This window comes from Momordica charantia (genome assembly GCF_013281855.1).
Source record: "Momordica charantia cultivar OHB3-1 chromosome 6 unlocalized genomic scaffold, Mcharantia_2.0 BLBB01000006.1, whole genome shotgun sequence".
Classification (NCBI taxonomy): domain Eukaryota; kingdom Viridiplantae; phylum Streptophyta; class Magnoliopsida; order Cucurbitales; family Cucurbitaceae; genus Momordica; species Momordica charantia.
In genome coordinates, this window is record NW_028275164.1 from 351,293 (window position 1) to 376,427 (window position 25,135).

Here is a 25,135-nt window from a genome sequence, read left to right on the forward strand (position 1 = left end):
AAAAAAGTTCCAATAATTTCAACAACGAACAATAACTTAATAAAGAATATGGATACAAGAATTTATCGTTATCATTGTTGAACATAATTTATCGATAAAGTAGAATCTTTTAAGTCTATAAATTTTTGGATGGATGTTCTTTATTTCGTCATGGTTCATTGTTCAAATTATTGGAAATTTTTTCGTTCTTAATCAACTCAAAAATTTATTTAAATTATGTTTAAAGAACTATTTTAAAAGGAAAAACGATTTTGTAAATTCATTAAGGTGTGTTTGAGTGATTTTGAAAAAAAAAACTCAAGAATAATTGATTTTTCAAATTCACCCCTTAAATGATACTTAAAAATAAATTTTAAGTTATTTCATGTTGGGTAAATATACACTGTATATATGAACTGTGTAGTACTGACAAATAGATTACAAAGTAATTGGCTACAAATCATATAAATTTGAACAAACTTGACGAACACCAAAACTTGATAAAACAGTCGATGTACGCTTCAATACCGCTGACCTGAAGACAATTATTCGCTCTGCATAAGTTGCTAGCAGACTACAGCGATCGTCTCAGCATGATACAACGACTAACTTTAATAGAACTGCAACCTCGAACTACTCGAATCTAGCAGAACTCTTAGACACTTGCTCTCAATACAAACAAGAATAAAAACTCAAAAAGAAGAGATAATTCTTGTGAGAGGAGAATAATACTCAATTGAGAAATGTTTGGATATCTCAAAATGAAGAAATCAACGACTATATATAGTGGATAGTTGTACAAACAAGTAACATCTCGCTCAAAATTAAACACATATGTAACATTTTTAGATATGTTACATAAGTAACTTTAACACATGTATTTGTAACATTAGCAAAATAATGAAATAACTTAAAATTTAATAAACAAAATAAACAAAACCACTGTAATAATAAATAAAAATAATATTCAATTTATTTTAAATTTCACTTTCTGTCGGCACCTTAAAAAATCAATATTTTATATTTTCTTAAAATCAATTTTTTAATTTATCTGTTAAGTAATTTTGTCTTATCAAAATTATTCTCAAATTTACTCTAAATTCGATACGGTTCTAAAAATTTAAACACTAAACTTAATAATCAAACTTTATTTTTATATATGATATAAAAGATGAAGTTGATTTTATTCTTAAAAAATAAAAGTTGATTCATTGAGTCGGTTCAATTTAATTTATTAATATTGATGAATTATATTTATATAATTGCAAATTTCGATGTAAGTTTATTGCAACGATCACTTCCTTCTTTTTTTTTCCTCCTCAGAAAAACAAAAAGATCTCCTTCATTTTTAGAAAAAATGATATTTTATATATTCTTAAATTTTGCAGATTGAATCAAATAAAACTCTAAATTGATGATTGTATCAAATAATAAGTTGTGTGGCTTGTTTGATAATATTTTATTTTTCATTTTCAATCTTTAAAATATAAATATTTAGTAACTATTTATGTTTCTTGATTTCTCGCACATTTATATGGCAAACATAAGCATAATCCAATGATAAATGTACTTCTTTTTTCAAGATCGAAGATTTGTATTATTATATAGCTAAACTCTTGGTAATTGTTTGTACTTTTTTTTAGTACAATATGTTGGGGAGGGAATTTGAACTCACAAACTCTGAGGCATATGCCAATTACGTTGAGCTATGCTCGCTTTGGCATCCCGGTTGTATTTTAAGTTATCATTTTAATAAATAATAATCATCTTACAACAAAGAATCCTTGAACAACACGTTACTGTATGGATTAATATGTATCTTTACCAACATTGCTTTTGCACTCCAAAATAATTTTAAAAGATTAACTTATTTTCGTAACTTTTAAGAATAGATAGTTTGATTTTACAATTGAAATTTGGTAAATTAATGGCTTTTTTATACCAAATTGAGCCTAGATCAACTGGTTAAAGCACATTTTTTCAATTAAAAGTTTGTGAATTCAAATTTCAATACCCACCGACTAAAAAAAATTTGTCAATCTTTTTTATATAATATTAATAATGTTATATATATATATATATATATATATATATATATGGGGGCATATTAATTGGATCCCCGATAGGGATGGCACGGTACCGGGGAAGAGTGCCCAACCCTATTTAAATAATAAATTCTTAAATATTAATTATATATAATAATAATATTGATTACATATTAATTATATAAATATTTACTATATCCTATTAAAATATTTCAAGTTTATTTTTCAAAATTAAATTTTTTAAAAGAAAAAAAATGTACATTCTAAAAAATAAACGTGACGGTGGAAATTTAAGATGGGATGCTTTAACTTGAAATATATTAAATTAGCAACAACTAATAATAATAACAACAATAATGAATAATTTTAACACACACAAATTATGTCTTCTTCGTTTAACCCAATCATGTCGAATCAATTCCTCTTGTGCATGTGTTTTACTTTTCACTTCATCCTTTTCTTTTTCCGTGAAACGACACAGTGCCAATCAAGTTGTTTCTGTTTTCTTTCGTTTTCATCTGTATCTTATCTCTCTTGGTGGCTTACTAGTTATATGTTAATAATTAGTAATTAGTACTTTAATCGGTAGATACTATGTTTTGGAGTCATGTAATTTTTTAATTTTATGATCAATGAAGAGGGAAATGATTTTGGGTATGCTCCCGAACACACTTTTAGACTAACCAAATCACATTAAAAAAAAAAAATTCTTATTTGCATTTATTTAAAATAAAGAAATAAAATTAAAGGGTTTTTGTTTTCACTGGAAAAGTATAGGGGATAAAAGCTGCAATGCCGCACACGTTTTCTACCAAACTAAAGGCTTCAATTCATTCATCTCTTTTTGGTGAGAACAGATGGGTAGGAATTTTTTTAAAAATTAATTAAAACAAGGGAAGAGGATATGTGTTCCACCAACTCCCACATCTTCAAATTTATCCTTTTGTTATCATATATATAAATAAATAGACAAAAGGGTTATTTTGGAATCATTTGGCTATGGTTATGTTTTATTTTTCCCCCCAATTTTTAAGAATCATATGTGTCTGTTAAAACTTCTTTATTTCGGATTTTCAATTTAAAATAATATTCTCAAATTTATTTTTTAAAGGAAGGTGTTATTGGCTTTGGCCCCTAACTACAACTGTCATGAAATCGAGAGACTTAAAAGAAAAAAAAGATGTATATGGATGATATTTTTGGGTGATAAATTAAGAAAGTATGAATGATATTGAAAGTTTTCAAATAAAAATTAGTAGAGAAAATGGGTGTGGTTTGAATTTAAGAAGGGGTATGATTTGTATAGAATGAAATCCTCATTTACTTAAAACAGGAGATTATGACGCCAATTACTCATAATTAGCTTTGGTAGTTTTCTAAATTTAGCCCAAAATCAAATTGAATAAGTCGGTGTCGCCCACCAATTTTCAAGAATGTTCATTTTGTCAACAAATGCTTATTCATCTAAATATTGCTTCATTCTCGGACCTCGTTTTCTATATCAAACCAAACTAAAAAAATATTTAAAGAAAAAAAAAAGAAAAGGAAAACCTTTTTTCCCCTAAGAATGATGCTGCATGATGAAAGGAAATAATTTTTTTTCAATTAATTGGGAATCCAATTCACCATGATGATAGATATTTTATCAGTCTTCCTATTAACATGAAAAAATAAATACAAATATGAACACTGAGACGTTTTTCCAATATAAGTTGTAATTTTTTTAAAGATTACGATCCGATATATATATTTTTAATGATAATGGAAATTTCTTATCTAGTTTATTATTATAGGTTATAACTTTGAATTTGTAACAGTTTTATAGAACAACCCAATATAGCTACTTGATAAAGGTATTAGTAATCTTAATTGAGTCCAAGTCATTTTTCTTTTTGTTCTTTTTTTCTCTCTTTTTTTTTTCCTTTTCATTGGTAAAGTAATTTTATAAAATAGCCCATAATTCCTTTTAATTATATCAATTTGCATGGATATTTATTATTTCCTTTTATTCATTTGTTTTATAAAGTAATTATTTATGTAGAATCGTTAGGTATTTCAAAATATCATTTAATTAAATTAATTATTGAAATTAAAGAATATACGTACGTGTTTCTCGAGTAATTATTTAAATTATAAGAAATAGGGAATAGTTTAAACAACGATCTATGAATGTAAACGGCAGGTAATCAAATGAAAAAATTAAAAATATATTTTTAAGTATAACCAGAAGTTTAAATTTTGATTTGAATTCAAAAAAAAAAAAAAGTGAAATTTCCTATATTTTTAAAATACCATGAAATATTTTTTTTGTCATTCAATGCAATTTCCTTTTTTTGATAAAAAGTTAATTCTAATAAATGACTAAGTCATCTGGATATATTTTAAACTTTTTTATAGTTTTTGTTTATATTTTTAATAGGTCAATGTAAGCATGGTCTCGTTTATACTTTTATTTAGAAGAGGTAGGTTTAAAATCTTTCATCCTCCATTTATGATGAAATATCTAAAAAAAAAAATTTAAAATTTGTTGACGTTATACCAAATTATTCAATGATCTTAATAGGGTGCATCCATACATTTTTATGCCAAAAGAACAATATCTTGCTATTGAACTTATAAATGTAATATTGGCGAGAAAACTTCAAATTTTTTAAAATAACTTTTTGAATAAGGTAAAATTGGTTATATCATTCATTCGGTTTCATTGTATCTACAAATGTTATGACCAATAATACATTAAAAAAACCCTAGATTATTTAATATCAATGTAACTTAGCCCAATAAATAAAATAACTCTTCTGTTCAAAATAAATAAAATAACATAGTTCGGTACCATCTCAAAGTTGAACTTTTGAACTGAAAAAAAGATTTAAAATTTACTTAGAAGTGGTTTTGTTCTGTTTTATTTATTTGGTATTTGGTATGATTTTAACATGTATCTTTAAAAAAAAAAGGTTTGAAGTTTGCTAATAAAATTCGTAGCATTAAAATAAAGAAAATTAGGAAAGGCGTATTCAAACTTCTACGTTTTAAAATTTAAATCTCAAATTAAGAAAATAATATATATTCTCTCTCATACGGAGCGGAGGTCCCACCCGCAAACGCAAGGCAACGTAGTGGTGGTTGCCATGCCTGTATATAAAAACTACCCCGTTGGAATTCGTCTTTACCGAACGCACAGAGAAATTAAAAGACGAACCAGAACGGTTACATTTCCCATACCAGAGAAGAGAAGAGAAGACGCCGCCGCCGCTTCCGAACTTCAAAATCTGACTCTTACGCATGTAACCAAGCCGGCCCCATGATTCCCTCCAAGAGGCCAAGAACATGCCGGAAACCCGCCGCAGATTCCGATCTCTTCGATGTCTTGCCGGACGATCTCCTAATTCACCTCCTCCGCCGCCTCGCCTCCTCCGCCTCCTCCCCTTCCGACCTCCTCAATCTTCTGTTAACGTACGCGCTCGCCTTTTTACAAGGAACAATTAGAGATTCTTTTTAATTTCCTCTGTTTTCTCCTGTTGATTTTGCAATCGAGGTTTTCGATTTTGCTTGGTTCTTAAATTTCTCGTCGTTTTTGCAGATGCAAGAGGTTGAATCGCCTGGCTCTTCATCCTTTGGTGTTGTCTAAAGCCGGACCGAAAGCGTTTGCAGTTAAAACCGAAAACTGGTGCGAGTCCGCTCACCGATTCCTCAAACGCTGCGTTGAAGCCGGCAACTCAGAAGCAAGTTACACGCTCGGAATGGTCAGTATTTTGTTGATTTCTGGGAGAAATTGAATAATAAATATTAATTACTCTCGACGAAATGCGAAATGATGTCTGTGTTTTCTTCTCCCCTGTAGATCCGATTTTATTGCTTGAGAAATCGAGGGAGTGGAGCTTCTTTAATGGCGAAAGCAGCCATCAAATCTCACGCTCCGGCGCTCTACTCGCTCGCCGTGATTCAATTCAACGGCAGCGGCGGCTCTAAGAGCGACAAGGACCTCCAAGCCGGAGTAGCCCTATGTGCTCGAGCCGCTTTTCTCGGCCATGTGGACGCGCTTCGCGAACTCGGCCATTGCCTTCAAGACGGTTACGGCGTGCGCCGAAACACCGACGAAGGCCGCCGCCTGCTGATCCAAGCCAACGCCCGTGAGCTTTCTTCCGTCCTAATCTCCTCCTCCAGGGTATGCCAGCAGCGCCACCACGGCGGCCTTCTCGATTTGACAGCCAGTACAAGTTGTTTGTTGCTGAGTGATTTCGGCTGTAACATTCCGGCGCCGGAGCCACATCCGGTGAACTTGTTTTTGAGAGAGTGGTTTGAGACGGAACGTCGAGCGATGGCGCGTCAGGGGCTGAGACTCTGCTCGCACGCCGGATGCGGCCGGCCGGAGACTCGACCGCGCGAGTTCCGACGGTGCTCGGTCTGCGGCACGGTGAATTATTGTTCTCGAGGATGCCAGGCGCAGGATTGGAAACTCCGCCATAAGGTGGGCTGCAGACCAATTGAGCAGTGGCGAAATGAGGCTGAGAACGATCCCGGCGGCGTATTTGCTATGGTAGAAGAGTAGGAGCGCAACGTCGTGGGTATTGTATGACGACAGCGCTGTAATTAAAGTTATTTATGAAATTTTATAAAACATTATCTTTTTTTTTCCTTTTTCCTTCGATTTTATTATTGGGTTCTTCAAATTAACCATTTTTGTACCAAAAAGAAAAGTCCTATCATATTGGGAGACTACATCAGAAGCAACGATAACCGACAAAGTTTTTCAGTGAATTAGTAATATTTTAAAAAGCGATCCTGAAAATTAATAAGGATGTTTTTTTATATAGAAATTTTAATAAGGATTTAACCTGTATTTTCTTAAAGGAAAAAAAATCAAGTGATGTTAATTTCTTTTTATTCTTAGTTATAGAGGTTTTTTTTTTTTTTTTTTGACGGAGAGTTATAGAGTTAAATGAACAAAGAGAATAAACTTTGAGGCAATTACATAGATGTTATCTAAAAAAAACATAAATGACAAATTTTTTTAAACTCGTAACAAGTTTAAAAATTTTAACAAATTCCTTCCGAAAAAAATTAACAAATAAATATAATGTGATTTGATTTGAATTCAACCGAGAGAAGAAAAATAAATCAAGTTCGCAATATTTTTTTAAAGTTTAAAACGCACCGACATTTTAAAAATATAAATATTTTGGCTCCCAGTGTAATTTTTTCGAACTTTCTACCATTCCAATTCAAATTCAAATTCTGTCAATTTAAATTTAAATCTGATTCAAATGTGATTCGATTATATATGGATTCAATAACAATAGAATATAAAATTTTTAGTGTTGAAATTTAACCATTATATATATTTTTTTCATTTTGTCAATGTATTAGAACTACAATGCATTCTAAAATTATTTTAAAAAAAATTGAGAATTTTTACTACATTCAGTGTATTTTTTTAAAACCTCACAAAATTTTTAATTTTTTTCAAATATTTATTGGTGTAAGTTTTCTTATTTTATATATTGTAACCCTTACGTTCTAAAAAAAAATCTCTACTGTATTTTCTGTTATATTTAAATTTAAGTTTAATTCGAATTATGTTATATTTTAAAAGTTTAAACTTTCTATTATTTTTAAAATATAGTTTTTATTTATTTATTATTATTTTTTTAGAAAAATTGGATATTATTATTTTGATAAACTAAAAATATAGTTATTTTATGCCATGCAAACACCTCAAAAACATTTCAATCAAATTCTTTCTGAAGTTGAATAATTTCATTAAAACCTAATAATAAATGATGATGTGACATTTAATTTTATTTTTTGAAACTCAAATATTTACACGTCGTACCCAATTTGAAAAATTGGATCTGTTCTATTTGAATAGAGAATTGACTTGATACAGTATTATAGTAGAAATGCTTCATATTTCTTTCTTTCTTTCTTTCTTTTTTTTTTTTTTTTTTTTTTTTTTGTACAAATTGCTTCATCTATCGCTACCATACAAAATTCAACAATCTAAACCTTGGTCTTCGTGCAATCGTCTAATTTTCTCCATTTATGCAAACACTCTTTCGCCTTTTTTTTTCTCCCTTTTCTCCGTCCCTCTTTTCTTTGTTATCGTGATATCCTCTTTACTTTATTCACGAATATTCTAAAAATTGACAAATGTACATCTACCAATCCTTTTAACTTTTTTTTTTTTAGACTACAATATCCTAATCTTCTAATATCTAAAATTACGTCTCTCCTGCCAGCTACAAAAACCTCTATTTCTTCATACTTTTGGCGAGGTTTTATTTGGGGGAGAGATCTCCTTGTAAGCAGATTGAGCCTTCGGGTTAGAAGGGGATCATCTATCAAGGCTTATTCTGACCCATGGCTTTCAAGATCCAATTCTTTTCTACATGGAAAGCAAATTTCTCCTCTTGTCATGAGAGGCGAATGGATTCTAAATTACTTCAACCAATATGAACAAGCTAGGATTAAGTCACATACCGCTAACAGGAGTACCGCTACTTCTCAAGCCCATCAGCAATGGAGACCTCCAGCAGAAAATTCCTTTAAATTGAACACGGACGTGGCTTGTAGACCAAATTTATCTTCCATCGGGGCTGTGCTTCGTGATTCAAATGGTTTCCTTGTTGCGGCAACAATGATTCAACATCCTTCTCCCCTGCCTCCTCTGTTGACGGAAATTTGGGGAATTTTGGAAGCCATAAAATTCGCTGCAGCGGTGAACTGCACCCATTTGAAAGTGGAATCTGATTCCCTTGAAGCTATTCGGTTGATCAAGAGAAGAAATATCCACCATGGGAGGTGAGTTAGACTGGCAGTTGGAGGTGAAATCCCTAGCTTCTTCCTTTCAATCGATTTCTTTCCATCATGCTCCCAGGACATGCTATCTATTGGGCCCACTCTTTGGCAAAATGGGGTGCAGGTTCTTCTTGGTCCCTGCCAAAATTTCCAATTTGGCTTTTGAATGTTGTCCAAGGGGATTAATTTAATACAACTACTTTTTTTTCAAAAAAAAAAAAAAAGAAAAATTCTTTTCATTTTTTTTAGTAATTCAATTACGTACAACTTTTTTAATGCAATAAATATAAAGGCGTGAGATTTAACCTTATACCTTAAAAAATATATATATTCATCATGAATAGAGTCATGTTCATGTTATTGAATTAGGTAGATTTTTAATTAAATTACGGTGAATATTTATTGTTCAAAATTTTAATTTATTAAAAATCATTTTTAAAAGTTGTCTGGAGTATAATTTTGTTATCTAATATTAGAAAAACATTTTTTTGGAAGAAAGATCAAAACATAAATTAAAAATTTCGATAAGTTAAAAATATACGAATTTAAGATATTAATTTAAAAGATTACAAGCAGTTCAATAATTTTTTCGTAAAATGTATTAATGATCGACTATTTTCTTAGTTAAACTGAAACAACATGGTGATCGAGATAAATTTGTCGGCAGTGATATGTCACGTGGATATATGTACGTCTATTTTTGGATCTGATTTTCATTTTAAAATTATTGTTATTTTCTTCCTATTTGTAATTTGTATAATCAATTAGGAAATCGTTTTTTTTCCTAAACCAAAATAGGAAATATTCTTATGGCCAAAACAGCTGATAAATTGTTTTTTTTTTTTTTGTACTAACGTTTTCTTTTCTAAAGGCATTCCCCCCCCCCCCCCCCCCCCCCCCCCCCCCCCCCCCCCCTTTATCTATTAATCTCGGGAAACCTGGTTCGCGTTCGATAGAGTATAATGCAAAATTTGTTCAGGATGGAGAAAAATTTAAAGGAATATTGCAATTATTGTTGTGATTATTTTTTTTTTCTTTTGGAAAGATAATATTTGAATTTATATATTAATTTAAAAATGGAAGACAAAAATGGAGATGCCATTTTGACGGTGGCATTCAGAAATGGCACATGGACGAGGCCAAACCCACCACACTTTCAAACAAACCAACCCTCAAAATATATACTTTGTTTTGTTTTTACTACTTGATGGTAATGGTCTGTCTTGCAAACTTAGTGTGACATTTTTTGGATCTTCCTTGATAGGGAAAATGGCCTTGGCATTATCATCATAAAAAAAAATATTAATATAGTGGTACTAATCAAGTAATCAAAAGCAAAATACTTGTGGAGGAGTTCGATCACTCTTTTTGAATTCAAACAATATCTTTTAATTTGGTGAATTTTTTTACTATATTTTAGTGCAAACAAATACGTAGTGAAATATCAAATTTTAATAACTAAAGGGCAAGGAGTGCAGAAACCAAGATTCATATTATCATATAGAAACAAGCGAAGTGTAGCGATTCGTGTCCTTCTCGATGAGACTGGTCTTTATAGAAAGTACCTTATCAGATTAACCTCACAGCCAAATCGACCAAACTAATTTAAACCAACTAAAATGAACGAAGATAAAATCAATTGAGAGTAACTCAAGTAAGCTGGTGCTTCGTCCCTTGTTTTTTTAGACTAATGTGTGATTTGTTAAACTCTTTTTGCCAAGGTAGGTTAAAACTAAAAGTTAATGTTATTTTTATCTTTCAACCAAGGGAAACAAAAGGTCAATCTCACAAGCCATCTTCAATCATCATACCACACTTATTAATAGTACATATTATCGAATTCTGATTTTTATTTTTGTTTTGTTTTCCACAGATTTCTTTTGTTCTTGTTATTTACTTCAGAATATATAAAAGAATTCATGTGATTTTTGTAACCCCTTTAAAATCGAGCTCAACATGTACAAAATTCAAATTATATATATTTTTTAATGTTGGTATTAATTAAACATTGTAATCTAACATTAAATTTTCAAATTTTCTTAATTATTGAAAGAATGTTGCCAATTCATCAAAATAGACTTTAAAATTGGATAAGTATCGTAATATTTATCATAAACTTTTAGAAGTATTGTCTCTAAAAAAGCATGGTCAAATAAATTATAAAACATATATTTCAAATATATGATGGACAGAAAAACACTGAGCATTTTTTTGGTTTGTTAAAATTATTGATTTTCATTAAATTGGCAAGTTTCTTGAGCTTTTGTATTACTTTTAAAATTAAAATTAGTGGCTGAATTAACAAAAAAAAAGTAGAAAATAAAAATTATAATAAATTTTACCATAAAAATTATACAACTTGTTTAAAGGTAAATAATATATATATATTTTTTTCAAAATAATAAAATAGAGCTATTCGTGATCAAAAGTCGAGAGAAGAAGGGAAAAAAAATTTATATATATTGTTTTTTGTTTTATTTGAAAATTTGGAACATAGCTGGAGACGAGAGTTGGAGAATTATCGTTGGCATTGACTATAAAAACAAGGACGATTTCTACGAATCCAAACGGCACCACTCCCTTCGATCCCGGGGCCTCCCGCCTGGTTAAATCCGAGGGCCTCTCTTTAAATTTACTGGCCCAATCATCAACCTCCAAGTTTCTACCATGGCCGCGAGCTTTCGAATTCGAAGCCTTCACTTCATCACTGTTGTTCTTCTATGTATCCGCTTCCCCGCGCATAGCCATCGCCTCGATGAACACCAGCCCCTCTCCAAAATTGATGTATACAAGGCTACTCTCGCACTCCGAAAGACTGCTTCCATTAGAGCCTCGCCGCTTGTTCTCGGCCTCAATGTAATTATCTCTACTCAGCTGCATTCTCATGCCGTCTTCTGTTGTTTATTTTGCCATTCCTAACTCCAATTTGATTTTGCTTAGTTCGATAGTTCTGATTACTCTATGTTGACTTATATTACCTTCAGTCAATTTAGTTTTGCGTGTATGAATTCAGATAATATGATCCTAAGTTCCTAACCGGTACTAATTCTTATTTGATTTTTCATCTCCATCATCACAGAGTTGTTACTGAACAGCAGTCGCTGGATTATGCTTTTCCGAGATATTGCAATTTTCTCTATTTAGTTGCTTGTTTATTTGTTGATTCTGGTTCAATTTTATGTTCCCAGGGCGAGGATACCGGGGATATTGATGATTCTTTATAAGTTGCTTCTTAGTTTCTGTGTAATTTCTTATAGTCAATCCAGTTTTGCATTTATGAATTCAGAAAAAATGCTTTTAAGCGTCACTTCTCTTCATATTTGATTTTCCATCTGAATCGTCAGTGTCACGGAGTGGTTACTGAACAGCAGTAGCTGAAGATATTGTAACTTTCTCTATAAGTTGCGTGTATATTTGTTGATTCTGCCTCAATTTTATATTTCAAGGGCGAGGATCCCTGGGATATAAGTTGCTTAATTATTTGTTGATTCTAAGTAGCACCGCTATATTGACTTACATTCCTTTCGTCAATTCAGTTTGCATTTTTGAATCCAGAAAATATGCTTCTAACCGGCAGTTCTCTTCGTATTTGATTTTCCATCTGCATCGTAACGAAGTGGCTATTGCCGGACGATGCTTTCCGAGATATTGTAACCTTATAAGTTGCTTGTTTATTTGTTGATTTGGTTTCATTTTTTTTATTTTTATCGGGGATAAGTTGCTTAATTATTTTTTGTTCTTTTTAAGTTGATCCTTACATTCTGTCCCGACTTATATTTTCTTTCGTCAACTCAGTTTGCATGTCTGAGTTCAGAAAATATGGTCTTAACCGGGACTTTTCTTCATATTTGATTTTCCATCTGTATCGTCACGGAGAGGTTACTGAACAGAAGTAGCTGGTTTATGCTTTTCCTAGATATTGTAATTTTCTTAAAAGTCGCTTGTTTATTTGTTGATTCTATTTCAATTGTTTATTTCAGGGCGAGGGTTCCGAGTGGGTGACTGTAAAGTTTCGACATCCTGAACCCTCTGCAGATGATTGGATAGCAGTGTTTTCGCCTGCGAAGTTTAGGTATGTCACAACTCCTTATTCCATGATTTAGTATGCAAAAATCTGGTTGTGTGCACGGTCATACGTAAAACTAAAAGTTTATAATGTTCTTCTTTAGCATGTTTAGGTTTGATCCAATGATAATGACTCACTATGAAGGGGAAAATTGTTACAAGTAGTAGCAAAAACTGAAAGAATTTTGTTTCACTGTGGCAGCTCATCAGCTTGTCCTTCTTCAAATAAAAAGGTTCAAACTCCATTAATCTGCTCAAGCCCAATAAAGGTGTTCAAAATCAGAAATTTAACTTCTTGCAATCGAATATATGCTTTTATAATTCTTGAAACGAAAAACTTATATGACTCTATAAACAATCTATTTTTCAGTTCAATTATGCAAACTACTCCAATCCAAATTATGCAAGGACGGGGAAAGCTTCTTTGGTGTTCCAGTTGATTAATCAGCGAGCAGACTTCTCATTTGCTTTATTTTCAGGAGGTCTTTCAAATGTTTGTTCTCTCTCCATCCCTCTGTTATTTCTTCTCGTTCTCTTGTTCACTTCAATTATCTGAACTTTGATCTTTCTTAAATTTTTAGTTTTAAATTTGTTTGACTTCATTTCTTGTCCGATGTAACTATGTTCATATATTATGATATTAATTTTCTCTTCTGGTCTAAATTGTATGGAGTAATTGAATATGCACAGCCCAAGCTTATTGCTGTTTCAAATTCCATATCATTTAAGAATCCTAAAGCGCCATTGTTTTCACGCCTTGCACATGGAAAGCTATGGAATGAAGTAAGTTAATCCAACTCCTTAGATTTCCTTTCATTTTATTGTGGGAAACTTTTGGTAGAGGACAGTTAAAGAAGTCAACAGTGGTACAGAAGTCAAGAATCTTGAAGGATATTCTTATCCTAATCTGATTTCATTTCAATCCACATCACCACGTTCTCTCAATTACCGTTAAAACAAATTAAGAAAAATTTAATCAATTGGATAGTCATTGCTAATATATGTCAATAAATGTCTTCAAAATTGCACTCCTATTTACTGCCAACATATGAAAAATACATCTTCTATAGTTGTCGGCAAGATTTAAGTATCTATAGCGGCAGAACAATGGAATTCTTTTGATTTTTGCAGATGACAGTAACCTGGACAAGTGGGTATGATATAAATGAAGCTGTTCCGTTTGTTGAATGGGGTCTAAAAGGAGAGACACAGACGAAATCCCCAGCTGGGACACTGACATTTAGTAGGAACAGCATGTGTGGTACGTTGATTAATTCAAGCAAGTCTTGAGTCTATATTGCACCTTCTAGGTTAATAACTCACTGTTGTTTTTTAAAACAACAAAATACGAGCTATCAGTTGAAACTTTCTAGACCTTATTCTTTTTCCCTTAATTAGAATACTGTTTCAAAAGGGTTCAATTGATAAGTTATATATCTTTTTACCATTCACTCGCATTTGAGTATCATTGATTTTTAATACCAAACCGTTGCAACTAACCTCAAATTCATTGGAGAATTAATTTGCCATGTTCGACCCATTAGATCACCTTGCTCCTGGCCATTCTAGGTATTTATGTCGTTGCTATGTTTTAATTTTGCTGCTTCCATTCATAAATTCACTTAAAACAAAGGCTACGTTTGCCAAGATTCAAACCAATCACGTTTGCTGGATTGTTTATGTTATTTGTCAGCTCACTAAATTGTGGTTCTGATATCATTGAGATTTCTGCTATTCACCTGGAAATGATTTGTCAATTCCATCAAGTGGCTTCTTAGCATAGACAACTAACAATGGTTTTATTTCATAATCTCATCAAGCCACGAATATTTAATATTCTTGTAGAATGGTTGTTACACATCTTTTCTAAACGTCCTGATGATTTTCTCCTATTCCATTTTTGAGATAATTACTCTGCAAAATGTATGATTTTATTCTTTTCATCCTGACTGAACATTGCATTGGGACTTTTGACATGTTGAATGATGGCATTTTTTTTAATTGAAGATGCACCTGCACGAACTGTTGGCTGGCGTGATCCTGGTTTCTTTCATACTAGTTACCTACAAAACTTATGGCCAAACGCTGTGTATGTATCAATGGTTAAAGCTATTGACACGAACCATAATTAATGTCCTGATCATGCACACTAAGGATTGTCATGATGGTTTCACCAGGTACACGTACAGATTGGGCCATCGCTTGTCTGATGGATCATATATTTGGAGCAAGAGCTATTCATTCAAGTCGTCTCCACATCCTGGAGAAGAATCGTTACAGCATGTGATTATATTTGGTGATATGGGGAAGGTACCATAAAGTATTTAATTATATCGCTTATACCCAAGATAGCTAGATAAGAATGATGTTTATATAAGGAAAATGTTGTAAATGAACTAAAATGAAACATCTGAATTTTAGTTAGTTAGCTTAATTTTGACACCTCTTCCTGGCCTATGTTTATCTCCTGTATTGACTAGATAATTCTGTATTTCCTTGAGAGGATGTTCTGCAACTTCACATTCTAACTCCTTGAGGGACAATTAACATTTTAAATGATTTGTTGAAAAGGAGTAACCTAATCCTTCATTATTCTGCCATTTCAGTTGCCATTGTTGTACTGGTAACTGTAACATAGATGACATAACATACGTCACAAACTATCGTACAATCTGGACAAGAATTTTGAACTCAAATGCAGCCTTTACCATGGGGAATATTTACTGAGTTCGCATTCTGTTTGGGATATTCTTTTGAAGTTGAATTTTTGGAACAAGGCACTGGAAAAGGATTTTTAACTATAACCATAGCTTTCAGGGACAACGCGATGGATCAAATGAGTATAGCAACTATCAACCTGGAGCATTGAACACCACTGACCAGCTCATCAAAGACTTGAACAATATTGACATTGTTTTTCATATTGGAGACCTATCTTACGCTAATGGGTACCTCTCAGAGTGGGACCAATTTACTGCACAGGTCGAGCCCATTGCATCTAGGGTTCCCTACATGGTTGCAAGGTTATTAATGTCAATTACTCGACTGTTTCTATGAGAATGATTTCTACACCATTTACTTCTATGATTCTTAAGCCCCTCCAATTTCATTCTTGCAGTGGTAACCATGAGCGTGACTGGCCAAATACTGGGTCCTTCTATGCAAACATGGATTCAGGTGGGGAGTGTGGAGTCCCGGCCGAGACCATGTTCTATTTTCCTGCTGAAAACAGAGCGAAGTTCTGGTAAGATAATAATTCCTTGAATAATGCTAAATTTCATAGGTTGCTTCACAAACAAACTGTGCACTTGTTTTATTGGAGGATTTGTTCATTTTAGACTACTGAAATATCATCCTCTGCAATTAGTGTCTTAAATAAGTTAGCTAATTGAGAGGATGAGTAGTGGCCAGGAATTATCCAAAATAGAGGTCCTTAGTACTATTTGTGCAAATAAGCATACGATTCTTTCTTTGGTTTATTTTATTCAACTTTTAACTCCTTGCCATGCCACACAAACTTTTAACTTAAAATTTGCTAGGGTCAAAATCACTTTCCTTTTTATTAATCCTGTTTTACAAATTAAAAAATTGATTTTAGAAAAGTTTAAAATCACTTTAAATTGATTTTAAGGTATGATTTGTAGGGTAATTTTGAAAATTCAATTGTATTTAAATTTATTTTTTCAAAATCACTCATTCTAACATCACTTTCAAATACTCCCATAAAGTTAAAACCATGGTACTTTGTAGTATTTTTTTTTACCATAATTCTTATTCATTTTCAAACTAACCACAAATTCACAGAATCCTTGATGTATGTGTACGCAGGTACTCGACAGATTACGGGCTGTTCCGGTTCTGTGTAGGTGACACTGAACATGACTGGCGAGAGGGCACAGAACAGTACAAATTCATAGAGCAGTGCTTTGCATCAGCGGATAGACAAAAACAACCTTGGTTGATATTTGCTGCTCATCGTGTGGTGGGCTATTCTTCCAACGATTGGTATGCGTCGCAAGGCTCATACGAGGAACCCATGGGAAGGGAGAGCCTACAGAAACTTTGGCAGAAGTACAGAGTCGATATTGCCTTCTATGGACATGTCCACAATTACGAAAGAACATGTCCAATTTACCAGGTAACCCACTTTCCATCAAATGCTCCACCAAATATTTAGACCATACCTCGTTTCAACTTTCGACTTAACCCCGTGCCCACTGTTTCATAATATATATTTTTTTAAAAAAACTCAATACTTATTTATTAACATTTTTCTTTGTTTTCTAATCTATTAAAAGATAATGATTATGTTTTTAGTTTTCTATTTTAAAAGTTTAAGCCTATGAAAACTTGCTTTTCACATTTTCTGTAAACATTTTTATAACTTTAGTCAATATTCAAAAACAGAAAATAGATTTCTGAAAACTACTTTTCTTAAACCTTGTTTGATGGTGGATTGTTTTTTTTTTTTAAATAAAAAACGAGCTTAAGATATATCCTACCATGTACCAATATTCTTTTTGTTACTTTTTTCTTTTTAAAAAAACAAAAATGAAGTTAGTAATTAGTTTTTAAAATTTGGCTGCAATTTCAAAAATGATTTTGAAAGTAAATTAGAAAACAAAGAAAAAGTCAATAAATAAACATAAAATTTTGTTTTTGGCTTTTGTTTTTGATAACTATCCATATGTTTTCAAAACCACTCTCAACATATTATCTCAATTTAAAAAACAACTTTTTATTTTAAGATCCATTTTGTAAGTAGTCTAGAAAATAAAGAACAATGCCAGTAAATAAGATTTTATCAAAACAAAAGCATTATCATTGGGAGAAGTCTGATATCAAAAACAATGGTTTTAAAAGTAGATTAGAATACAAAAGAATGCATTATAGAAAGGTGAAAAGCATAATAAAGAAACTTTAGTGGCAAGGAGCTTAAATTTTGAGAAATAAAATCCATAGTAAGGTAGGAGGGTTTTACATAAATTTTAGCAAATTACTTCTAATCAAAATTTTATTTGTTTGTTTATTTGGTGCTAAAAAAATAAAAATAGAATTTTTTTTTATTTGTTTGGTTACTAAAATTATTTTGAAAATCTGGATGGGTGGTGGTGTTGGTGTTGGTGTTGGTGTTGGTGTTTGGTGTTGGTGTAGCACCAATGCGTGAATACAGAAAAAACGCACTATTTGGGCACTATGAATGGCACGATCCACGTGGTTGTTGGTGGAGCAGGGAGCCACTTATCTCCATTCAGCCAAGAGATCCCGAAATGGAGTCTTTACAGAGACTACGATTTTGGATTCGTGAAGTTGACAGCATTCAACCGCTCCTCTCTCCTTTTCCAGTACAAGAAAAGCAGTGATGGTAAGGTGTATGATTACTTTACCATTTCAAGAGACTACAGAGACGTCTTGGCCTGTGTTCCCGACAGTTGTCAACCAACAACTTTGGCAGCCTGAGCCTTCGTACTCGGCTGGATTATGAATTATACATATTCGTAGTCTTTTTAGTGCACATTCAGGGTTGTGAATTGGTTGGAGAAACAATTAGATTTTACATTTATTATAGGTTAGGCTGCACTAGAAATAGCCTGTTGAGTAGGAGATTTTAATCATTTTTTAGTTATAATCATTTTTATTATAAGTCAACTAAGATAGTGTTTTTTGTTTTTGGATGATGAACTTATTTCCTAACTAAGTTAAACTTTAAAATTGTCTAATAGATATTTAAAGTTTCACTTGTCCCTTAATTCTCAAAGTGTCTAACATGCCTTGAATTTTCAATTATATTTAATAAGTCTCTACAAGATTTATTTGACCTTTCTAAAATTTATGAACTTATTAGAAATTGAATTTTGTCCCATTTTAATTTTGTATCTAATAGATCTGTAAATTTTAAAAGATATAAAATAAAATAGAGATCTATTAGATAGATGCATGAAAGCTTTTAGAAATTTACTTGACCTGTTTTAAGTTATATTAGCCCTAAAAATTCGAAGAGTTTGTAATCTAACCTTTTTACTTAAATTTAAAAAAAAAACTGCTTTAAAATTCAATAAGAAAAAGATTTACCTATTCAACAAATGATTTTTCTAACCAATCACTATACATTTTTGTTTTTATAATTACCCTATCCATATGTCATTATTAAAATTAATTATATTAAACACTCCAAAGTGTCCCATATTGCAAAAAGATGCGTTGTTAAGAGTGTACCTACAGAATCTCCAGTAAAGATTTTCCGTTCTTTCCAGAATCATCAGGTTGTCGATGTCGCGAAGTTGGATAATAATTAATACTACAAGAAAAATGTTTTCAAGTCACTTTCAAGAGACGTATGAAACTCCAATAATAAGACCTGAGGAGGCGTTGTGTTGCCCAGTAGTTAAAACCTACTAGTTGTAGACCAATCCAGCACTTCACTTCTTGGTGAAAGGCCATCACCTGAAGTTTGCTTATCCATTTAACATTAAAACTTTGAGTCGTTTTTGTCACGTTACTCACAGCTCACAATATATTAAATCCCGATGAAAATTATCTACGAACATTCACTTTTAAGGATTACCTCTCAAAGGATGTCATGTCGATTGGAGCGAGAGATGCACCGACTTCCCATGAACTCTGATAGTTTATAAGTATCCAAGTCAGATTGAGAATACCGCTCACCAAATAGCATTTCCTCGACTATGGGTTGAACAGAATGCTACACGAGATTCCGCAAGATCTCCTTGCCTATATCGAACCATGGTTGCTTGTGAATTGACGAGAACCTTCATAAAATGTTAGGCACCATCATAAGTTAACAGTCTCTTACCGGAGGAATCTTTCACCAGTACAATGGACTATCAACCACTATCCAACCATGTCAGTATCACGAACTTCTCCATCATTTGATGAATTGATGGATGCTAATAGATCGTCTATTTTTAAAGGTGAATGACGAGCCGCATGTTGAAACATAACCTGCACATGTACTTTCCATAAAGAGCTTGGCGGAAATAAACAAATAATGAAGTAAAGGCATTCCACCTATCATTACGGCCTGCCGAATATAGCCATTGCATCTCAAAAAGGCACTGTAATAGTCTTCAATTATAAAACTAATTGTCAGTTGATTTCCTATGAACGTGATTTGACCCTACAAGTATGATATTTAGCATAATTTCTAACCTTGGAGTAACTGTCTGCAAAGGCTCGAGCTCGATTGACCTTGCCAATGTAATGTAAATCTGCCCCCTGAATTCTCCCATCCACAATGGTCAGCCCTCCATCGCCAATGGTGAATCGCAATAGATTACTTGAAGATAACCCTGACTGAAATTCAAGAAATATCAGTTATATACTTGCAGGCAAGAATGCACCTCAAATGTTGGTTTGGTGATAAGTAGCAGAAAATCTTTACAATTGAATTATATTTAAAATTAAATTGAAAAAAAATTCTCGGTGGCGTTGACCCAAGAGAGGCTATTGATGTGAGTTAAACCCCAAAACCCTTTCATACTCTTGGGCACCCTTTTAATCCTTTCCAACCATATTCGCAAAATCTATGGTGTTAAATCTCCCATGCATCGCAAGCCAAGGAAAATAACTTGAGACTTCACTGAAATTTTAACTTTCCATAGCTAAGCTAAGCAAGGGGGGCTGAATAGCGAAAACAAAGTAAATTGAGAAGGGATCAACATGAAAAAAGCTTCGATGAGGCCATTTTAAATCCAAAAAGGCTAAGTGATCTTCTCAACTTGGTTAGGAAGAAAAAAATTTTGAGGAAGAATAATTGTCCACTCAAAAAAGGCCAAATCAAGGTAACAGGGACACCCCCTTTTTAAAAGTAAGCTCTCTTACAAGATGAAAGATGTCTTTGAGCCTCTTTCACCACAGGGTCCCAGAAAGAAACACTCTAGGCTATAAGCACAAACATAGACCTAAGTACGAGATGTATAACAAATAGACCTCACGCCACCATTTACACCTACCTACTAAACTTATTCACGATCAATTCTAGTCACATAACTGATAGCGTTTATTCTTATTAATACTTGAGCAAGGCGCTATCTTAAGGACAGGAACTATGATGGATCCTATTTAAATTAAAGGAAAAAAAAATCCTCCTTTCCTGAACAGAAAAAGGGTACCGTCCGCATGCTGGAAATGAGTTTGGTAGACATTATCTCTCCTCACTACAAAGTACAAAGCCCTCAATTAAACCTTTATCCATCCCTCAAAATTAAAAGGGAACAAAACATCACTTTCCTAGTACCTCAATGGCATGGCAAAAGTTGATGATCATAAACCTTTTCAAAATTGATTTCCACAAAGGTTTTCTTCCTGGTTTGCAATTCGAATCCATTAAGAATTTGTTCCCCAACCATAAAAACACCCTGTTTAGCAGAAATAGTGTGAGATAGACCTTCCACATCCTCTTGACCAGAGTCTTGAGAAAGGTTTTTCTAGAGAATGAAGCTTATGGATCTAAAATCCTTGATCACGCTTGAATTCTTAAGTAAGTCTTGTTTATAGTTGTGTACATCAGACCCTACCAAAAAATCTGTTGAACGCCTTTAGCAAGTCCAGCTTGAAAGCCAACAAGAAAGAATAGGCAACTTACAACTCTCGGAACCAAACACCACTCTTAATCTCTCCCAAAGTTAACCAAGTCACCGTACCCTCCTCTCTTTGTCACCAATAGGCCATAAATCTAAACTATTGATAAAATGCTTGTGGTTTTGATGTAGATTGCAGAATATAGCTAGGGAGAAAAGGATGTCCCTACACTCTTGATCTTTCTATCCTTCCATCATCTATTTTTTCTTTGATAAGAAATCAAACTTTCATGGATAGAAATAAAAAATATATATACATATACAAAAAAAGTTGACCACAGGACACTCCTATAGAAAGAGGCCCTAATCCAAAAGAATAACACCTAACTTATAATTACAAAAACTCTTAGAGACCAATTGCACAGGGAAGTATTAAACCTACTAAGCCCCAAACATTCTCTTTTTTCTCCTCCCATAATTTGTAATCAAAGATATATTAAGTTCTTGCAATTCCAAATCCAGCAATCCTACAAAGCCAATCCTACAAGGAAAAGGGAAGGAAAAAAAGAGAAAAATAAAAAGTTTTGCAGTCCCCTTCCTTGACCTATTTCCCTATAGACTTTTGCCTCCAACTTGTTGCCTCCCCAGAAACTGACTCTCCTAGAGGATTAGAGCGAAACCTAATTATATTATTGGAGAGCTTAACCAAATTCCTCATTCTATAAATTATAGATAAATAGCACAATGTCATGCCTGTAAACTAAATGTATAAGATTCATCATAGAGGATCTTGAAGTAAAACCTTGATCAATATCAGTTGGAGGACTACTTAGAAAATGGCTTTTTGATACTTTACCTTTCTGTGATCATGTTCTTCAACATTTCCCCTTAATAAAACCAATTCAGATTAATGTCATATATATCACCTCAAATCACAGGAGTTAACTGACTAGTTATTTTCTCCATATTATTAATCAACAGTTCTTTTCCACATAGGCACGTATTAAGTTAATATTTCAATGGCCAAACCCTTTCGAAAATACAAATATCAACAACAGTTTATTCAGTAGTTAATATTTCAATGATCAAACCCTTTCGAAAATGCAGATATCAAGCAACAGTTTATTCAGTTAACGTGAGCCCAAATAATGACATAAAGACTACGTTATAGTGACATAGGTACCATGCCAAGTTACACAGAAGATACACAGACCCAAAAGAAATAATAAAAAAATTAAATTAAATCACAGACCACATTGCATGCAAAAATGTTGTCGAAGCAACATGTAATGTAACAAACAAAATAATTTAAAAACTAATTGACACCACGGAAGGGTTAAATTTAGAACAACAGAACCTTTTTGATAAAGTCGCCATCTAAGCATCCAAATTCCACAGGAGGATCATCTGATGTAGTCACCTTGCCATCACCTTGTAGCTCCAAAACCACCTGATTATTCAAATAACGCATAATTAGCTTTATAAAATGCATGAGAGGAGAGAGCAGATCCATGTCATGGATGACAAAAATGGATCATTTTGACCACTGCAATGGAACTATGATAGCGACAGAAAAAAAGAAAGAAAGAAAGTGAGAGAAACAAGAATTAGCATGGTTTGCTTGTTTATAGAAAGAGGAACAGGAAATCTAGGGAGAAAGTACCTGCTGTTGGCTTGGAACTTGTCCATTACTATCTGTGTCAATGACATATTGACTGCAACTCTCATCCTTCCAGACCAATGCAAGTGGTGTATTTCCTGGCTGGTAATGTGAATGCCTAACACAAGGACAACTTCTTAGTACAAGATCAATGAAGTTATAACTTGTAAACATAGAAAAAGATTCACAAAATTAAAGAAATAACTTAATGAGAAACACAGTATCAATTATCAAGCATAAATATCATAACATTATAACTCTATAATTGTTAGATATGTGATCCTGCAGGTACATACACTCCACAATGTTTAAAAATATTTCAGTAAGAGATAACAGAGATTATCAACTAAGTGAAAATTATACATGAAAGGAATTCAAATTAGTCCCTAATTAAGAGGAGGAAGAGGAGGAGGAGAACTAGCAAAGTCTCAAATCCTTTTTTGATGATAAATCTTACTTGTTGTAAAATAATAGGCCATCCTTGACATAAGGAGCTGCTCCGGTATAAGCAGCATAAAGACCATTTTGATCGCATGTATATACAGGTACCAGGCCGAACTTATATTTGTGATAGTATGATGGGGGCTCACAAGCACCAGTCTCAACGAGCTTAGAATTGAGCCAGAAGAATCGAAACTCAGCTGTACAATCATAAAGAGAATATCCTCGCCAACATATCATATCAATGACGTAGTAAGTTTGATCCATCTACATGACATTCAGATCTTTACTTGTCAGTAAAATAAAATTGGCCTACAATATGGCATACGGAATCTGAGAAACTTACTTCATGAAATATACAATCTAGAATAGAATATGATTGACCGGATCCAGAGACATCTCTTTTCTTTGCTCCATTGGGTAGAGCAGAAGGAAAACGATGCAGAATTGATCCATTTCGCAACCTACTGATAGTTGTTCCATTGGAAGAAACAACAAAGCATCGTTTTCCAGAAGGCCTTGCGAATACGTACCTAAAAATATCCAAAGCATCGTAGGAATGTCACTCTCAGGTTCGATCATTTCACGAAAATTTGCAGAGAAATGGAGATTTTCCTTCTATTTTATATTTCCTTTTTGAATAGTTATTGACATCAGAATAAGTATTTGCGCAACCAGCACGAAACACTAAAAAAAACAAACAAAAATGAGCAGTTCAAGTTTCGCTTCAATTAGCCAAGCAGCAGACGTGAGTGAGAATAAACCAACCCGAAGAAACTTGAATTAGAATACGAACAGACACAAGTAGGAGGAAAAGGCATGGAGGATAAGGCCAATGCCAAGGCCGCGATGGTCAGATGATCAGATGATGTATGGACTAAAAAGAAACAAGATCCAAGCCGGATAGTGGTTGAAGAAAACATAAACGTAAATAGTTAACTTAATATAAGGAGAGATGAAAAAGAGTTAGAACCAGTCTTCGCTAAGTCGATCAGGAACATCTATCATCCACTCAGGAAGCAACAGTTGCTTCGAAAACCACTTACGAGCCTCTGAACCTTTGAGCTTCGAAGCCTGGCAAACATCGAACTCCTTCGAAGCAACCTCATCAAATTCATGCTCAGATACAAGTTCCGGCGAATGCTCCGTTTCAGATTCGAGTTCATTAAGTTCAATCTCCAGAACCGGCTCGGAGGTAGTAGGCTCGTGGAATGTGGACGAGAGGGAGAGGAGCGTGGAGGCTAAGGAACGCGCTGCTTGTTGAGCGTCGCGGCGATTCTGCTGTTGCCGCTGCAAAGAAAGTTCCCTCCGCTTCTGCTGGTCGGAGATCGCCGGCCTTTTGTGTGGACGGCGGATGTCATGTGGCGCCATCTTCGCGCAATTCCTTGATGGTTCGAATTTTTGAAGCAGTCTCCGGCTAGGCCTCCGAGGACCGAGGTTGCCCGCTTCGGCGATATCGTCTATCAACCCCGCGCCCGGGGAAATTTTCCAATCGTTGGGTTTATTTATCTTGGGCCCACAAATTCTTTGGGCTTTTAGGCCCAATCCATAATTCCAATAAAATTCGAGTTTGCCTTGTTTAATTGTTAGCTTTTTTTTTTTAATTT

General features: G+C 33.2%; 3 protein-coding genes across 5 annotated transcripts; 2 read left to right on the top strand and 1 right to left on the bottom strand.

Annotated features, from left to right (window-relative positions):
- Nucleotides 1-5,174: 5,174 nt before the first annotated feature.
- On the top strand, nt 5,175-6,662 carry LOC111006939 (F-box protein At1g67340). The gene is made up of 3 exons (XM_022279051.2): nt 5,175-5,477; nt 5,605-5,767; nt 5,866-6,662. The coding sequence occupies exons 1-3, from the start codon at nt 5,326-5,328 to the stop codon at nt 6,571-6,573; spliced, it is 1,023 nt and encodes a 340-aa protein (XP_022134743.2). The 5' UTR covers nt 5,175-5,325; the 3' UTR covers nt 6,574-6,662.
- A 4,705-nt stretch (nt 6,663-11,367) lies between these two features.
- On the top strand, nt 11,368-18,637 carry LOC111007423 (nucleotide pyrophosphatase/phosphodiesterase). Of its 2 annotated transcripts, none has more exons than XM_022279784.2 (12): nt 11,368-11,678; nt 12,803-12,894; nt 13,090-13,120; nt 13,258-13,380; nt 13,578-13,670; nt 14,019-14,148; nt 14,895-14,976; nt 15,065-15,197; nt 15,705-15,910; nt 16,006-16,131; nt 16,716-17,025; nt 18,042-18,637. In XM_022279784.2, the coding sequence occupies exons 1-12, from the start codon at nt 11,490-11,492 to the stop codon at nt 18,345-18,347; spliced, it is 1,821 nt and encodes a 606-aa protein (XP_022135476.1). In that variant the 5' UTR covers nt 11,368-11,489; the 3' UTR covers nt 18,348-18,637. The 2 variants fall into 2 exon arrangements, with proteins under 2 accessions (XP_022135476.1, XP_022135474.1); XM_022279782.2 differs by having other exon boundaries at nt 11,369-11,678; nt 13,090-13,156.
- Nucleotides 18,638-19,113: 476 nt separating this feature from the next.
- LOC111007415 (snurportin-1 protein) lies at nt 19,114-25,016 on the bottom strand. Of its 2 annotated transcripts, XR_002600985.2 has the most exons (9): nt 24,502-25,016; nt 23,875-24,061; nt 23,545-23,795; nt 23,091-23,205; nt 22,785-22,877; nt 20,058-20,201; nt 19,702-19,850; nt 19,453-19,619; nt 19,114-19,331 (listed from the first exon to the last, which is right to left on the bottom strand). XR_002600985.2 is itself a non-coding variant. In XM_022279771.2 (8 exons), the coding sequence occupies exons 1-7, from the start codon at nt 24,897-24,899 to the stop codon at nt 19,740-19,742; spliced, it is 1,299 nt and encodes a 432-aa protein (XP_022135463.1). In that variant the 5' UTR covers nt 24,900-25,016; the 3' UTR covers nt 19,114-19,619; nt 19,702-19,739. The 2 variants fall into 2 exon arrangements, 1 of the variants encoding a protein (XP_022135463.1); XM_022279771.2 differs by having other exon boundaries at nt 19,114-19,619.
- Nucleotides 25,017-25,135: the final 119 nt, after the last annotated feature.

Bases quoted from the DNA above. Each gene is read 5' to 3' on its own strand.
- LOC111006939 (XM_022279051.2), top strand. From the start codon at position 5,326: ATGATTCCCTCCAAGAGGCCAAGAACATGCCGGAAACCCGCCGCAGAT. The intron at 5,478-5,604 runs GTACGCGCTCGC...TCGTTTTTGCAG, and splicing joins CTCCTCAATCTTCTGTTAAC to ATGCAAGAGGTTGAATCGCC. The intron at 5,768-5,865 runs GTCAGTATTTTG...TCTCCCCTGTAG, and splicing joins CAAGTTACACGCTCGGAATG to ATCCGATTTTATTGCTTGAG.
- LOC111007415 (XM_022279771.2), bottom strand. From the start codon at position 24,899: ATGGCGCCACATGACATCCGCCGTCCACACAAAAGGCCGGCGATCTCC. The intron at 23,206-23,544 runs GTAAGATTTATC...TCCTTGTGTTAG, and splicing joins GGCCTATTATTTTACAACAA to GCATTCACATTACCAGCCAG. The intron at 19,851-20,057 runs GTTAGAAATTAT...GTACATGTGCAG, and splicing joins TTGCAGACAGTTACTCCAAG to GTTATGTTTCAACATGCGGC.
- LOC111007423 (XM_022279782.2), top strand. From the start codon at position 11,490: ATGGCCGCGAGCTTTCGAATTCGAAGCCTTCACTTCATCACTGTTGTT. The intron at 13,671-14,018 runs GTAAGTTAATCC...TGATTTTTGCAG, and splicing joins ATGGAAAGCTATGGAATGAA to ATGACAGTAACCTGGACAAG. The intron at 14,977-15,064 runs GTATGTATCAAT...TGGTTTCACCAG, and splicing joins AACTTATGGCCAAACGCTGT to GTACACGTACAGATTGGGCC.